Below are 17,700 nucleotides of genomic sequence, written 5' to 3' on the forward strand. Positions count from 1 at the left end.
ACACTATTGTTCTATGGTACATTCATCCTTCCATTATGGTACACACTATGCTTCTATGGTACATTCATCCTTCCATTATGGTACACACACTATTCTTCTATTGTACATTCATCCTTCCATTAAGGTACACACTATGCTTCTATGGTACATTCATCCTTCCATTATGGTACACACACTATTCTTCTATTGTACATTCATCCTTCCATTATTTTACACACTATTGTTCTATGTTACATTCATCCTTCCATTATGGTACACACTATGCTTCTATGGTACATTCATCCTTCCATTATGGTACACACACTATTCTTCTATTGTACATTCATCCTTCCATTATTTTACACACTATTGTTCTATGGTACATTCATCCTTCCATTATGGTACACACTATGCTTCTATGGTACATTCATCCTTCCATTATGGTACACACTATTGTTCTATGGTACATTCATCCTTCCATTACGGTACACACGCTATTCTTCTACTGTACATTCATCCTTCCATTATGGTACACACACTATTCTTCTATTGTACATTCATCCTTCCATTATGATACACACTATTGTTCTATGGTACATTCATCCTTCCATTACGGTACACACGCTATTCTTCTACTGTACATTCATCCTTCCATTATGGTACACACACTACTCTTCTATTGTACATTCATCCTTCCATTATGGTACACACACTATTCTTTCATGGCACATTCATCCTTCCATTATGGTACACACACTACTCCTGTAATGTATATTCATCCTTCCATTATGATACACACTATGCTTCTATGGTACATTCATCCTTCCATTATGGTACACACACTATTCGTCTATGGTACATTCATCCTTCCATTATGGTACACACTATTCGTCTATGGTACATTCATCCTTCCATTATGGTACCCACACTATTTGTCTATGGTACATTCATCCTTCCATTATGGTACCCACACTATTCGTCTATGGTAAATTCATCCTTCCATTATGGTACACACACTATTCGTCTATGGTACATTCATCCTTCCATTATGGTACACACTATTCGTCTATGGTACATTCATCCTTCCATTGTGGTACACACTATTCGTCTATGGTACATTCATCCTTCCATTATGGTACACACTATTCGTCTATGGTACATTCATCCTTTCATTATGGTACACACACTATTCTTCTATGGTACATTATCCTTCCATTATGGTACACACTATTCGTCTATGGTACATTCATCCTTTCATTATGGTACACACACTATTCGTCTATGGTACATTCATCCTTTCATTATGGTACACACACTATTCGTCTATGGTAAATTCATCCTTCCATTATGGTACACACACTATTCGTCTATGGTATATTCATCCTTCCATTATGGTACACACTATTCTTCTATGGTACATTCATCCTTCCATTATGGTACACACACTATTCGTCTATGGTACATTCATCCTTTCATTATGGTACACACACTATTCTTCTATGGTACATTCATCCTTCCATTATGGTACACACACTATTCTTCTATGGCACATTCATCCTTCCATTATGGTACACACACTATTCTTCTATGGTACATTCATCCTTTCATTATGGTACACACACTATTCTTCTATGGTACATTCATCCTTCCATTATGGTACACACACTATTCGTCTATGGTACATTCATCCTTTCATTATGGTACACACACTATTCGTCTATGGTACATTCATCCTTTCATTATGGTACACACACTATTCTTCTATGGTACATTCATCCTTCCATTATGGTACACACACTATTCGTCTATGGTACATTCATCCTTCCATTATGGTACACACACTATTCGTCTATGGTACATTCATCCTTTCATTATGGTACACACACTATTCTTCTATGGTACATTCATCCTTCCATTATGGTACACACACTATTCGTCTATGGTACATTCATCCTTTCATTATGGTACACACACTATTCTTCTATGGTACATTCATCCTTCCATTATGGTACACACACTATTCGTCTATGGTAAATTCATCCTTTCATTATGGTACACACACTATTCGTCTATGGTAAATTCATCCTTTCATTATGGTACACACACTATTCGTCTATGGTACATTCATCCTTTCTTTATGGTACACACACTATTCTTCTATGGTACATTCATCCTTTCATTATGGTACACACACTATTCGTCTATGGTACATTCATCCTTTCATTATGGTACACACACTATTCGTCTATGGTAAATTCATCCTTTCATTATGGTACACACACTATTCGTCTATGGTACATTCATCCTTTCATTATGGTACACACACTATTCGTCTATGGTACATTCATCCTTTCATTATGGTACACACACTATTCGTCTATGGTACATTCATCCTTTCATTATGGTACACACACTATTCGTCTATGGTACATTCATCCTTTCATTATGGTACACACACTATTCTTCTATGGTACATTCATCCTTCCATTATGGTACACACACTATTCGTCTATGGTACATTCATCCTTTCATTATGGTACACACACTATTCTTCTATGGTACATTCATCCTTTCATTATGGTACACACACTATTCGTCTATGGTACATTCATCCTTTCATTATGGTACACACACTATTCGTCTATGGTAAATTCATCCTTTCATTATGGTACACACACTATTCGTCTATGGTACATTCATCCTTTCTTTATGGTACACACACTATTCGTCTATGGTACATTCATCCTTTCATTATGGTACACACACTATTCGTCTATGGTACATTCATCCTTTCATTATGGTACTATTACCTTCTATGGTACTTCCTCTAGGATACTTACGCCCTTTGACCCCAATTTATTATTGCTTTTTTTTCTCTCGTTTTGAGTGCTTTAACACTTTTTTCTCCACTATCAAATCATTATTCTGTTTGAACTTTTTTAAGTTTATTTTATATGTGCCCCTGTTTTTTTTATTATATGTTTTGTGAATGGAGTTTATTGTTTTCAGTTTTTGCCTGATTCATCAACTGCAACTTCATAAAAAATCACACAATTTAGCAAAATTCCATTGCAGTCCTCCCTGATGTAATTTTGAATACACCAGTATTTTGTTGCAATTTTTGTACTGTTTTGTGAAACGTGCAACTTTTGGCAATAAAAAGTCACAAAAACAGTTCAAGACCATTTTTTTTTACTTTTATAAATATGGTGCACCATTTTACAGAATATGGCGCAAAAAAACTGTGCAAATGTCGAATTGGGTCCTTTGTCTATGGTACATAAATTACACTCTTACTCTATGGTATATACACCTTTCATTTGTTGTACATAGATCTCTTCTTTCTCGTAGATATGTAAGAGGTTGATGGTGGACTTTAGCGACTCTCTCCCTGGTAGGTTGTTGTTATTATTTTGGGCTTGTTGGCACTATGAATTTGAATTATTCTTTTGCACTGTTTTTTTTTTTTTTTTTACTACCGGTATATCCCATTGTATTTTATTACTCGGTCATATCACTGCAAGAGGAAGATAATAATTTGATTTGTGAGTTTTCAGATTTCACATGGACTTATGTTCAGTGCACTTGTCTATATTTAATTGCCTATTGAGTGGTGGCTAGCAGATGAATAGATGGCTACAGAGGGAACATAGCCTCTGTGTCTGTCCCTGGTGGAGAAGATCGGCTGCCCTTAAAGATGGATTGCCTCTGATAGAATGGATGTAGTGCTAGATGAAAACGCAAGCTCAGACACACCAGAATAGGTGGAGAGACCGGAGACAGCGTACATCTTTGGAAAAGTTCTGATGTATCGCAATATTAAAAGAAGTGCCTCCGTAGTTCTTTTATGAAACGTTCACCATTCCTCTATGGTAAATACATTGTCTATCTTTTCACATATGGAACATACCAGTGAGTACGTTTCTTGCAAACTAGTTGAGTTATAGAGGATGCCAAGCTGGGCTATTGCCTAGAGCCCATGTCTTTAAATTGTTCCCATGAGCAGGAATCCCACGAAAAAAACTATAATCCCATTACAGTCTATTGTCGTAATATTTTAGAGCTCAAGTGTAATATTATCTGGAGACCATGTGGCAAAAATATGAAGGCTCTTGAATTGAGCATTATTTGGAAACTTTAGAGTAGTAGTAATCTGTACTGTATAGCGTTATTATCCTGGCACAGTTTATGGTGCTATGGGGCTTTTAGTTGGAATGAAATTACTAGAAAAATTGCCTACAAATTGCAAACAGGAGAGCTCAACTCTGCTTTTTGCCACAGGCTGCCTGCACACCACTGTCTTTTATGAGGATTCTGGCCAACGTTATTATTATCAAATCAGACAGAATAACTGGAGAGACAAAAAAAGCACAAAATAGGGTCTTATCCAGTAACCAAGCGGTGTAAAATATTATAGGTACGTGCTCACCTGATAGGGTCTTGACTTTCAAAACTCTTATAGAAGTATGTAAAGCCTGAAGCAATAGGTGAGGAGTACGGTGGTTCAGAGTCCTCGCTGCCAAAGGTCCAAAAGTGCGATCACTCACAAAGATGAGGCATGAATGCGGTTTATTTCGTCAACGCGTGTCAAGGTATTCGAACCTCTTCATCAGGACAAAACCACAATGTTCATCTTTATGTGTGATCATACTTTTGGACCTTCGGCAGTGCCGACTTTCAACCACCTTATTTCTCATCGATTGCGTTATTATTATTTTTTGGTATTTTGCTTGTGACCGACATGAGAACAAATCAAACATGTTGATGACATAAATTAGCTGACGAGTAAAGCAAAATTAACCTCAGATGTTCCTTTTCGTTTCAGCTTGCCGACCAGGATTTTACAAAGCAGTCACAGGGAACCTTAAATGTGGCAAATGTCCTCCACACAGCTCAACTCAGGAAGAAGGCGCCACACAATGTGTGTGTGAGAAGAATTATTACCGGGCAGATAAGGACCCTCCGTCAATGGCTTGCACAAGTATGTTCACTCAGTCACTGTACAAAAAGCCTCTGTGCGATTGGTGTGGCAGTGTTTTGTCAGGAGACTTTACAAGACATAAATTCACATTTCACGTACACATAAATTATATATATATTTATACAGTGTATACTTGGAATGTTGTGGAAACCCTGTAACGAATGTCCAACTTCTTCATTAACTGAAAGCCGCTTCTTAGTGTAGAAAGCAGCCAAGTAGGTGTGGATGCTATCTATTGACGTCAGTGTGAAAAATGCTTGGTTCACACATTGCAGTTCCTTATTTTGTGTCAGGATCCAAGGGGTAACGTTTCTCCTTGCAGAGAGTGACATGTTACGCATGCCGAGATGAGGAGACATTTAAGCCGCAGTGCTTCTCTTGGAAATATGCAAATTGTCTCTTCGAGAGGAAGAGGAGTGGAACTGTAGCGCCACCTATAGGAAGTGTCAATCTTAAAAGTCTATGTTGACCCTTTAACGAGCCTTGTCACAGGACTTAGGATAAAAGCCCAAACCAGAATCTCAATTTGTAGACACTGTGTTTCGGGATACTGCCCCTCGTCAGTGCAAAGTGTGCGATCTGTTTTGGCTGTGTGAGAGGCGTCTGACCGGGTTGCTGTAGTTCTAGTACGATTCCTATTCCTCTCTGAAGAGACAATTTGCATATTTCCCAGAAGAGCATTGTGGCTTAAAAGTCTCCTCATCTCGGCATGCTTAACATGTCACGCTCTGTTACCCCTTGGATTCCGGTCAGACGCCTCTGACATGCTTGGCTGTTAAAAGGAATCTGTCACCAGATTTTTTTACCTCATCTCAGATTAGTAATTGAAAAAATTGATGAATAAAAGAGTATGCACATCAATAAGCATCACCTTAAAAATGAATTTTATTTGAATGGAGACATCAAAGGTAACAGGTACACACAATAGTATAAACATTTAAAATGCCAAAAAAGGCTGACAAAACACAGAACAAATGTGGTCCTTCCCAAGGCACAGTCAGATAGAAAAATATGCAATAACCCATAGAATTACACAGTATAAAAGCATAAATAGTGTGGTATAAACAGTCACATACTGTATTTTATGAACCTCCCGGAAAATGGCTGCAAGATGCATTTTAGCTACCGTGTGACTTGTTCATGGATATGTAACATGTCCATAGAGGGAAACATTATGTGAGGTAGCTTCTTGCTCCATCCCATAATGTCTCAGAGATCGGGTTCTTTGGGTTGGGTGATACTTAAGAATGGAATTTAGAAGTACATGAGGTTATTTAAAGGGAACCTGTCACCAGAAAAAAATCACTATTTACCTGTAGATACAGGATTATTCTGCATGTTAATAGTGTTATTAACCTGCTCGGCGCCTGCACTTAGCTGGACGCTGCAGGGAGAAAATTAACTTTATGTTCCCCGCAGTGTTCCAGTTTCAGTCATGGGGTGGCACTGGTTCAGTTACTGCTTTGATTATACAGAGCGGAATCTGTAGCCGCGCCGGTGGCTCTGACTGACACTGGCTCGGCATTAGGTCTGGCTGTCATCACTGTTGGAGGCGCAGTTATAACCTCTATTCTGAATTCTCAGAAGCTGTGCTTGCGCCGCCCCCATGACCGAAACCGAACCCTGAGGGAAGGAATAAAGTTAATTTTCTCCCTGCAGCATTCCGCTAAGTACAAGTGCCATGCAGGTTAATAACGCTATTAACCTGCAGATTAACCCCATATCTACAGGTAAATAACATTTTTTCTGGTGACAAGTTCCCTTTAAGGCTTACCATCCATTCCATCCTTCACACTTGTGCCTTATTTTCTTTTTAGGACCACCATCTGCGCCAAGAAACCTTATTTCCAATATCAATGAAACATCAGTCATATTAGATTGGAGTTGGCCCCTGGACACCGGTGGACGAAAAGATCTGACCTTCAATGTCCTCTGCAAGAAATGCGGCGGAAACTTCAAATTTTGCGAATCTTGCAAAGGAAATTTGAGGTTTCTTCCCCGACAGATTGGTTTAACCAACACCACTGTGACCATCATGGATTTACTTGCTCACACCAACTATACTTTTGAAATAGAATCTGTGAATGGCGTCTCTGACCAGAGCATACCAGCCAGACACATCGCGGCGGTCAGCATCACCACCAACCAGGCAGGTTAGTGTTCCCGCGTCACTTTATGGAAAATCAGATGCATGTTTCATCTAGCAATTTTCACAGTCCCAAAACTAATTTTTGAAAATTTTAGCTCTCGAGATCAAAAAATTCCAATGCATCTGGATGGGGTTGCAAAGAGTCTACTTACAGGCATCCCACCCCGAAATCCTCATTAAGAATATGCTGAGCGCACATACCCTTTAAAAGGAGTCGGTCAGCACAAAATGACTGTTCAAACCAAGTCCAGGCGCTCCGTGCACCCTTGGCATGGCCGATCAATTTAGTACAACTAGTAGTCTTCCATCTATCGCCGATCCCTTGATTGTTAGTTCAGACTTTACTGCAAGGGCAAAGATGGATAAAAAGATAAGCACAGTAGCGAGAAGGTGCATAGAACTATTTGGCTATACTAGCGCCAGCGCTTGGTTTGATCAGTCATTTTGTGCCGACAGATTCCCTTTAAGCATTTCAGGCTTGCTATTATAAAGGTAACATTTCCTTACTGTAATAGACTGACCACTAAACAGATGGGACGCAGATTTATTATTAACAATGAAAGCTTCCTAATGTCTTGTTTTCCCGGCTACCGAAGAAAAAACATTTAATGAATCCACAATTACTACCATTTGTTAAATCAGCTCCCAGCGAGTAGTTTAGAATCAATCACGGGGTAATGCAGTGGAGGGAAATATTTAAGGCTGCGCAGGTCAACGTTAAGAGCGCTCCCATCATTTAAAACGCCCATTTAGGAAGCAGCGCAAGGAAATTAGAGCAAGATATTAGTTAGCATTTAGGAAATCTGACCCTACTGAGCACATCCTGAATAAGGCTATTTATACGCCGCGGACTTCACAGGAAATTGGCTGATACATTTCCAGGATACAAGAGAACCTGAACATCACGTGTAACACTAACTCATTTTAAATGTACTATTTAGTGAAGTTTAATCATCGGGAATCAATCAAAGCAATTTATACAATAGGATAGCGGTTTCTTAAAGAGATACTGAACACCATAGGGCTGTGTTATTTTGTACATGTGCCGTATTATTTTGTACCTGTGTTGCAGTTTATTTTCAGAATATGCTAATTGTCATTTTTTGCATTTTTATAATTATTTATTTAGAATAAATATGTGTGACATTTAATATTACAGATTAATCCATCACCTGAGGGTCAGAACTGGATTTTCTTTTTTTTTGGAAGGGTTTTCTCTAACTAATTTTTTTTTTTTTTACTATGTGCCCAAGAACTGGCCTGTCCTATCACAGCGGTTACTGACTGCTCCAGCCGGCGATTCTGCAGCTCTTCTGGGTGATACTGTACATGTCATGCTGATTGACAGCCGGCTCGCCGCAGTTAGGCAGTGGGGAGCCAAATGTCAATCAGCATGATGTCGGCAGTCAAGCCCCGTCAGCAGAGCAGCAGATCGGAAGAGAAGATGCTAATCTGTTGACTTGGCTTCAGTAGAAGCTGCAGAATCGCCAAAAGGAACGGTCTGTAACCAGTCTGTGCCGGCAGAGATCTGCGCTGGGCAGAACAGGCAGGTAGGAAGCAACTACCCAACTTTTAGTCCTTCAGCCTATAATAAATATAAATAAATAAAAAGCCCCGGACTACGTTTTTAATAGGGTCATTTGTGAAAAGCATTTGATTTCTTAGGGTGATGCTACAGGTTTTAGGGTATGTTTCCATGGTCAAATTTTTTATGCAGTTTTTGAAGTCAAAGCCATGACTGCATTTCTTTACATGTGTTTTTGGTGCAGATTTTCCCCCACTCTTTAATATGGGTGAAATCTGCAGCAAAAACACTAAACGAATTGACGTTCACCAGATTTAAATCCGCACCAAATCTGCAAGTCACAAATCATCAGCGCATGCATGAGGCTTCCTGATTCTCATTCATTTTGCTGGCATCAGGAAACCCTTCAGGTTTTGTGACAAATCTGCACTGGAAAAACGCAACAAAAAGTCTGCAAAAATGCAACGTGTGAACACAATCTAATCCATTCTTTTTTATTTTCTGTTTCTTTTAAATTCACTTCTAGCTTTAGTACAAAATCCACCTACACCTTAAACTGCATTAAAAACTGGGTGTTTGATTACAGCTTGAAATAAGGAGAAGTATAACGCCACATTCACACGTTCAGTATTTGGTCAGTATTTTACATCAGTATTTGTAAGTCAAAACCAGGAGTGGGAGATAAATACAGAATTGGTGAGGTGACATGTTTCTTTTATACTTTTTCTTTGATTGTCCCACTCCTGATTTTGGCTAACAAATACTGAGGTAAAATACTGACCAAATACTGAGTGTGAACGTGGCCTAATACTTATTAGCTTGACATATGCCCATAGGGCACTCTTCTGGCATATATTTGGGTCCATGGAGGTCTATGGACATGTTCTGTGTACAGTACAGACCAAAAGTTTGGACACGCCTTCTCATTTAAAGATTTTTGTGTATTTTCATGACTATGAAAATTGTACATTCACACTGAAGCATCAAAACTATGAATTAACACATGTAGAAATATATACTTAACAAAAAATTGGGAAAAACTTTGAAAGTGTCCCTAAGTGCAGTGGCAAAAACCATCAAGCGCTACAAAGAAACTGGCTCACATGAGGACCGCCCCAGGAAAGGAAGACCAAGAGTCACCTCTGCTTCTGAGGATAAGTTTATCCGAGTCACCAGCCTCAGAAATCACAGGTTAACAACAGCTCAGATTAGCGACTAGGTAAATGCCACACAGAGTTCTAGCAGCAGACACATCTCTACAACAACTGTTAAGAGGAGACTTTGTGCAGCAGGCCTTCATGGTCTTCCAACAATCTTGAAGGAGTTCCCAGAGATGCTTAGCACTTGTTGGCCCTTTTGCCTTCACTCTGCGGTCCAGCTCACCCCAAACCATCTCAATTGGGTTCAGGTCTGGTGGCTGTGGATGCCAGGTCATCTGGCTTAGCACCCCATCACTCTCCTTCTTGGTCAAATAACCCTTACACAGCCTGGAGGTGTGTTTGGGGTCATTGTCCTGTTGAAAAATAAATGATGGTCCAACTAAATGCAAACCGGATGGAATAGCATGTCGCTGGAAGATGCTGTAGTAGCCATGCTGGTTCAATATGCCTTCAATTTTTAATAAATCCCCAACAGTGTCACCAGCAAAGCACCGCCAAACCATCACACCTCCTCCTCCATGCTTCACGGTGGGAACCAGGCATGTAGAGTCCATCCGTTCACCTTTTCTGCGATACAAAAAAACACGGTGGTTGGAACCTAAGATCTCAAATTTAGACTCATCAGACCAAAGATACAGATTTCCACTGGTCTAAAGTCCATTCCTTGTGTTTTTTAGCCCAAACAAGTCTTTTCTGCTTGTTGCCTGTCCTTGGCAGTGGTTTCCTAGCAGCTATTTTACCATGAAGGCCGGCTGCACAAAGTCTCCTCTTAACAGTTGTTGTAGAGATGTGTCTGCTGCTAGAACTCTGTGTGGCATTGACCTGGTGTCTAATCTGAGCTGCTCTTAACCTGCGATTTCTGAGGCTGGTAACTCGGATAAACTTATCCTCAGAAGCAGAGATGACTCTTGGTCTTCCTTTCCTGGGGCGGTCCTCATGTGATCCAGTTTCTTTGTAGCACTTGATGGTTTCTGCCACTGCCCTTGGGGACACTTTCAAAGTTTTCCCAATTTTTCGGACTGACTGACCTTCATTTCTTAAAGTAATGATGGCCACTTATTTTTCTTTACATAGCTGCTTTTTTCTTGCCATAATACAAATTCTAACAGTCTATTCAGTAGGACTATCAGCTGTGTATCAACCAGACTTCTGCACAACACAACTGATGGTCCCAACTCCATTAATAAGGCAAGAAATCCCACATATTAAACCTGACAGGGCACACCTGTGAATTGAAAACCATTCCCAGTGACTACCTCTTGAAGCTCATCAAGAGACTGCCTAGAGTGTGCAAAGCAGCCATCAAAGCAAAATGTGGCTACTTTGAATAACCTAGAATTTAAGACATAACAAAAAAGTGTGAAACAACTAAAATTAAGTATATAATTCCACTTGTGTTAATTCATAGTTTTGATGCCTTCAGTGTGAATGTACAATTTGCATAGTCATGAAAATACAGAAAAATCTTTAAATGAGAAGGTGTGTCCAAACTTTTGGTCTGTACTGTATTTGTGAAGAAATTTTTCCAAGTATGAGCATAGCCTTTAGGGAGGGGTGTAAAATGTGTTTTATGGGTGATCCAAATGGTCCGTTTGACCATATACCAAAACCAGTACTGTGAAGGACTTTTGGTAGCTGCAGGTAATATTGGAGAGTTTGCATACGGGCCCAAGAGCTTTAAGTTACGTTAATTTAAGTTATGCTAGTAATAACCAGCTGCTGTATAAATCGGATCGCAGTGCACGGACTGGCCAGCGGCTCTCCCCTCCCAAATGTGACAGCTTGATACCATGTGACATTTGTCCCATCAGCTGACACCAATGACCGGAGGTAAACTTTATACCTCCAATCACAGCTGATTTTGACAGTGTGGGGGACCAAGGCTCTCTGACCGGCGGGGATGATTTCACCGCCGATCAGAAGCGGTGTTTGCCGCACTGCCATGCACATGACAGCACGACAAACACCCGGTGTTCAGGCACTCGAACCCAAACAGTAACACGGACTTCCTGGTGAAGTCCATACTTGGTGTCCGTACCCGAACAGTAGGTGTTTAGTACGGACGCCAAACTTTAGTCTTCAGATTCACCCATCTCTATAGGAGAATTGTGTTTGTGCTGAAATCACTAGGAAACTATGAATTAACTGCAATTTACATGGGACTACAAGTAAGATGATAGATGTTTCATGACAAGGTTGTAATATAGAAAGATCATTGAGAGCGTGTAATGATATAATATTATTATCTTTGTGTTAAAACACAAGATTATTTTAGATGCAACAGAACCTGTATCTAGGCAGCATCTGATGAAATCTAGCCGTGTTTTATGGACTCAGTCCTCGTATAAGCCCTTGGCCTTTTATTCCTGCCAAAATAGCACTTTACTTAATCTGGCTGTTAAAGGAAATTATCAAAATATATTTATTTATGAATGTTGCATATAATGAAATATCATTGAATTTAGCAGCTTACTTTATTAACCGAAGTATGAAGATGAATACCTGGAAGAGCTTTGATTACTGGATATTAAAGCAAGATATTTGGCAGCGGACAGTAGGTTCTGCCTATAAAGAGAACAGTTTTACCACTTTATTAAAAAAAATCTGTTCAGCTTTTTCTTAGTTAAATCTGTTTCTGTGAAAACTGGGCGATATCCAGTACGGCATAACGGCCTAACAGCCCCGATAGGGATTCCACACTGTTGTCCGAGAGTCATGAATGTGAAATCTGCCAGAGCAATACACAGCAACCAGTACTAGATAATAATACAATAGTTTGGGAAAGTTGGCCTGCACAGCACGTGACCCGGCCTGACATTGCGAAATAAATAAATAATTAAAAAAAGCAACCCCCCTATTTTTATAACCAGCTTAGGGAAAGCATACAGCTGTGAGCTGGTCTTATTATTTAATTTATTTATTAATACGTACAGTAAAATACACACGCAAGACCCTTCTCCATTCCTCCACTTAGACCTCTGCCTCCTGATTTAATATTTTTTTTAATTCTATCCACATTTATTTTAAGGGCAATTATCCAGCTCTTACCCCCATTTTGTTTCCTTTTTGCAGGCCCCTAACCCTTACTATGACCATTTTACAACACCAAAGTTCAGGCCCATGTTGACTTATATGGGATTCAGGTCCAAGGTCAAGTTTGGATATCTGAACCGAGCTTTAGACTCAAGTTCGGCTGAACCCACTGAACCTAAATAAACTTCCACTAGTCCGTTTATTTCAATTTCATTATATAATGTGTGTCCTACTTAGTAGGTGAAGTCTATGTCACCTGCAGGGGTGTAACCAGAGTGGGTGCAGGGGTTGCAGTGGCACCTGGGGCCTAGAATCTTTGGGGACCCAAAGGGTCCATTTGGCCCACATAATAAGAACAATAATAGACTTGTGATAATCAGGCAGGCCTGTGTGAGATTTTGCATTGGGGTCCACAAGTTTTGAGCTATTCCAATGGTGACTGACTCATGAAATATTTGGTGCAGGTCTTATGTAAGCAGTGTAGTAAATTTAGATGACCGGACTATCTGAGACTCATCATAATAAAATATTAAAATAAGAAATACAGCATCTTCTGCGTCCTTTGTATTTATCAGAAATAATACATTTTCAGTGTGTATTTTCTATTGGAATATAATAATTGTCTTAAAAACCCTTCTGTATTACATATAGATATACAGTTAGGGCCAGAAATATTTGGACAGTGACACAAGTTTTGTTATTTTAGCTGTTTACAAAAACATGTTCAGAAATACAATTATATATATATAATATGGGCTGAAAGTGCACACTCCCAGCTGCAATATGATAGTTTCCACATCCAAATCGGAGAAAGGGTTTAGGAATCATAGCTCTGTAATGCATAACGTCCTCTTTTTCAAGGGACCAAAAGTAATTGGACAATGGACTCTAAAGGCTGCAATTAACTCTGAAGGCGTCTCCCTCGTTAACCTGTAATCAATGAAGTAGTTAAAAGGTCAGGGGTGGATTCCAGGTGTGTGGTTTTGCATTTGGAAGCTGTTGCTGTGAGCAGACAACATGCGGTCAAAGGAACTCTCAATTGAGGTGAAGCAGAACATCCTGAGGCTGAAAAAAAAGAAAAAATCCATCAGAGAGATAGCAGACATGCTTGGAGTAGCAAAATCAACAGTTGGGTACATTCTGAGGAAAAAGGAATTGACTGGTGAGCTTGGGAACTCAAAAAGGCCTGGGCGTCCACAGATGACAACAGTGGTGGATGATCGCCGCATACTTAATTTGGTGAAGAAGAACCCGTTCACAACATCAACTGAAGTCCAGAACACTCTCAGTGAAGTAGGTGTATCTGTCTCTAAGTCAACAGTAAAGAGAAGACTAGAGTTGAGCGACCTTGACCTTTTTAGAGTCGAGCCGGGTTTCGCGAAACCCGACTATCTCAAAAGTCGGGTCGAGTGAAATCGGCCGATTATGACGTAAAGTCGGGATCGACCGAAACACGAAACCCAATGCAAGTCAATGGGGCAGCATAGTCAGCAGTGAGTGGGGGCCAGGAAAACACCTAGAGTGCCCATTTTAATGTCAAAACCATCCATTCTTCTTAATGAAGCTTGTCAAGCGTAATTTACCTTATAATAATTGGAAGGCATTTGAAATTGGGGGTCATTTGGCTAAAGTTGTGGTGGGTAGGGCTGGTTCAAGTAATTAGTGGGCCCAGGAAATCTGGACCACGTCACGGCAGTGGAGCAGGGAGAGGTAAGTATTTCAACTTTGCAAGTGCTGTGAACCTGAGCAAGCAGGGGGGGCCCACTCGTTGGCATTGGCACTGGCACAGGGCCCTCAAAGTACAGCGGTGTGTTTGCACGGCGGGGGCGCCTCCCACCGGCAGCAACACTTTTGCGTACTATGAGAGGCCCTGTGCCAGTGACGTCGCCAACTAGTATTCCTCCCCCCACCTGATGAAGGAACCTGCACTTTCATCTGCACCTTCCTCTTTGTCCCCGTGTAAGGTGGTATGGTATGCGGGAAGAGCAACCTGACTTTCAGCAGGGTCACAATGTTGTTGTGTAGCGTGCATGGGGAATGTTGCGTTATGGGTCAATGTACCAGCAGACTCATCTATCACTGGCTGGGCAATGGGCAGGATGAGGAGGAAACACAGATATAGGCCCAAATAATAAAGTGGGCTAAATGCAGTTCAAAATTGGTAACACAGGAATAACCAGGGGGCATTGCAGTGGAGGACAACTGGAATGAGAGGCTGACACAGAGAGTAGGCCCAAATCAGTAAGTAGTCGAAATGCAGTTCAAAATTGGCAACCGTAGTAAACAGGCGGCACAGCTTTGTTCAGTGGAGGAGAACAGCAAGGAGTGGCAGACACCGATAGTAGGCCCCAACCCAACTAGTAGGCCAAATGCAGTCTAACATTAACAACTACTTAACGAGCGCCTGAAAACGGAATTTCAGGACAGGAAACCAGGAGAACAGCAAGGAGCGGCAGACACTGTTAGTAGGCCCCAAACCAACTAGTACGCCAAATGCAGTTATTCCATTTAACCACAATTTAACGAGAGCCTGAAGATAGAAGCTCAGGAAAGGCAACCTGGAGAACACCTTGGAGTGGAACACACCATCTCTCTCCACCCCATACCCATTTTGTAGGCCTAATGCTGTGTAGTTTTCTACAACTACTAAACGAGAGTCGGAAGACCGAAGCAATGGCAAGGCAACCTGGGGAACACCTTGGAGTGTAACACACCATCTCTCTCCACCCGATACCCATTTTGTAGGCCTAATGCAGTGTAGTTTTCTACAACTACTAAACGAGAGTCGGAAGATCGAAGCAATGGCGAGGAAACCTGGAGAACACCTTGGAGTGTAACACACCATCTCTCTCCACCCCATACCCATTTTGTAGGCCTAATGCTGTGTAGTTTTCTACAACTACTAAACGAGAGTCGGAAGACCGAAGCAATGGCAAGGCAACCTGGGGAACACCTTGGAGTGTAACACACCATCTCTCTCCACCCGATACCCATTTTGTAGGCCTAATGCAGTGTAGTTTTCTACAACTACTAAACGAGAGTCGGAAGACCGAAGCAATGGCAAGGCAACCTGGGGAACACCTTGGAGTGTAACACACCATCTCTCTCCACCCGATACCCATTTTGTAGGCCTAATGCAGTGTAGTTTTCTACAACTACTAAACGAGAGTCGGAAGATCGAATCAATGGCGAGGAAACCTGGAGAACACCTTGGAGTGTAACACACCATCTCTCTCCACCCCATACCCATTTTGTAGGCCTAATGCAGCCTACTTTCCGACAACTACTAAACGAGAGCATGAAGATCGAAGCTCAGGAAAGGCAACCTGGGGAACACCTTGGAGTGTAACACACCCTCTCTCTACACCACGGAAGGCTGATTCTTAGGAAGGAAGGCTGTCGGAAAGAAGCAGGGCGCGTCCGAGGGTGATTATATTCTTATTAGGTATATACTCACCCTCGGACGCGCCCTGCTTCTTTATTTGTAATGAATGTTTATTTGCAATGTGGTTTTGACTTACTCTATTTTTTTGGTAAATAATGATTTTATTATTTTCATTGTTTTGCATCTTCTTGGCAATAATATAAAGAAGACGCGACAGGACAACACTCGGTGGATGCCATATCTGTGTTTTAAATTGAAAAAAACTTTCAGTTAACTACTTGCAGGAGAAAGTTATTGTAGCTGGTGGCCATTTTTAGTACTGTACCAGATTTTTGTTGTATGTGTTTGTTTTTAATGTTAAAATGTCTGCATTTGATATCTCTCCAGTATTTTCTTTTTTATAAGCAAAATACTTATTTTTATATTTTCTGATGTTGGTTCAAGGGGTACACGGGCAGCAGTAGACAGGTCAGTGGAGGCCTAGTGGAAGGAGGGACCGCAGACAGGCTTCGAAGCCCTAACATAATAAATTGGGCTGGCTTTAGGCAATTTAAAATTGGTTCCAGGGGAACCCGGGCAGCAGTAGACAGGTCAGTGGAGGCCTAGTGGAAGGAGGGACCGCAGACAGGCTTCGAAGCCCTAACATAATAAATTGGGCTGGCTGTAGGCAATTTAAAATTGTTTCCAGGGGAACACGGGCAGCAGTGGCCTGGTCAGTGTAGTAGTAGTGGAAAAACGGGCCGCAGACAGGCTTCGAAGGCCTAACATAACAAAAATTGGGATGTAGGCAATTTACAATTGGTTCCAGGGGAACACGGGCAGCAGTAGACAGGTCAGTGGAGGCCTAGTGGAAGGAGGGACCGCAGACAGGCTTCGAAGCCCTAACATAATAAATTGGCCTGGCTGTAGGCAATTTACAATTGGTTCCAGGGGAACACGGGCGGCAGTAGACAGGTCAGTGGAGGCCTAGTGGAAGGAGGGACCGCAGACAGGCTTCGAAGCCCTAACATAATAAATTGGGCTGGCTGTAGGCAATTTAAAATTGGTTCCAGGGGAACCCGGGCAGCAGTAGACAGGTCAGTGGAGGCCTAGTGGAAGGAGGGACCGCAGACAGGCTTCGAAGCCCTAACATAATAAATTGGGCTGGCTGTAGGCAATTTAAAATTGGTTCCAGGGGAACCCGGGCAGCAGTAGACAGGTCAGTGGAGGCCTAGTGGAAGGAGGGACCGCAGACAGGCTTCGAAGCCCTAACATAATAAATTGGGCTGGCTGTAGGCAATTTAAAATTGGTTCCAGGGGAACCCGGGCAGCAGTAGACAGGTCAGTGGAGGCCTAGTGGAAGGAGGGACCGCAGACAGGCTTCGAAGCCCTAACATAATAAATTGGGCTGGCTGTAGGCAATTTAAAATTGGTTCCAGGGGAACCCGGGCAGCAGTAGACAGGTCAGTGGAGGCCTAGTGGAAGGAGGGACCGCAGACAGGCTTCGAA

General features: G+C 41.4%; 1 protein-coding gene across 2 annotated transcripts in view; it reads left to right on the plus strand.

Annotated features, from left to right (window-relative positions):
• EPHA3 (EPH receptor A3) overlaps nucleotides 1-17,700 on the plus strand; it is a 562,283-nt gene that overhangs the window by 338,620 nt on the left and 205,963 nt on the right. For both annotated transcript variants that reach the window (XM_069760981.1, XM_069760980.1), the window contains exons 4-5: nucleotides 4,805-4,960; nucleotides 6,778-7,113. In XM_069760981.1, the coding sequence (XP_069617082.1) occupies nucleotides 4,805-4,960; nucleotides 6,778-7,113 (492 nt within the window). The remainder of the gene's footprint in view (nucleotides 1-4,804; nucleotides 4,961-6,777; nucleotides 7,114-17,700) is intronic.

Source organism: Ranitomeya imitator, chromosome 3, assembly GCF_032444005.1.
Source record: "Ranitomeya imitator isolate aRanImi1 chromosome 3, aRanImi1.pri, whole genome shotgun sequence".
NCBI classification, from domain to species: Eukaryota; Metazoa; Chordata; class Amphibia; order Anura; family Dendrobatidae; genus Ranitomeya; species Ranitomeya imitator.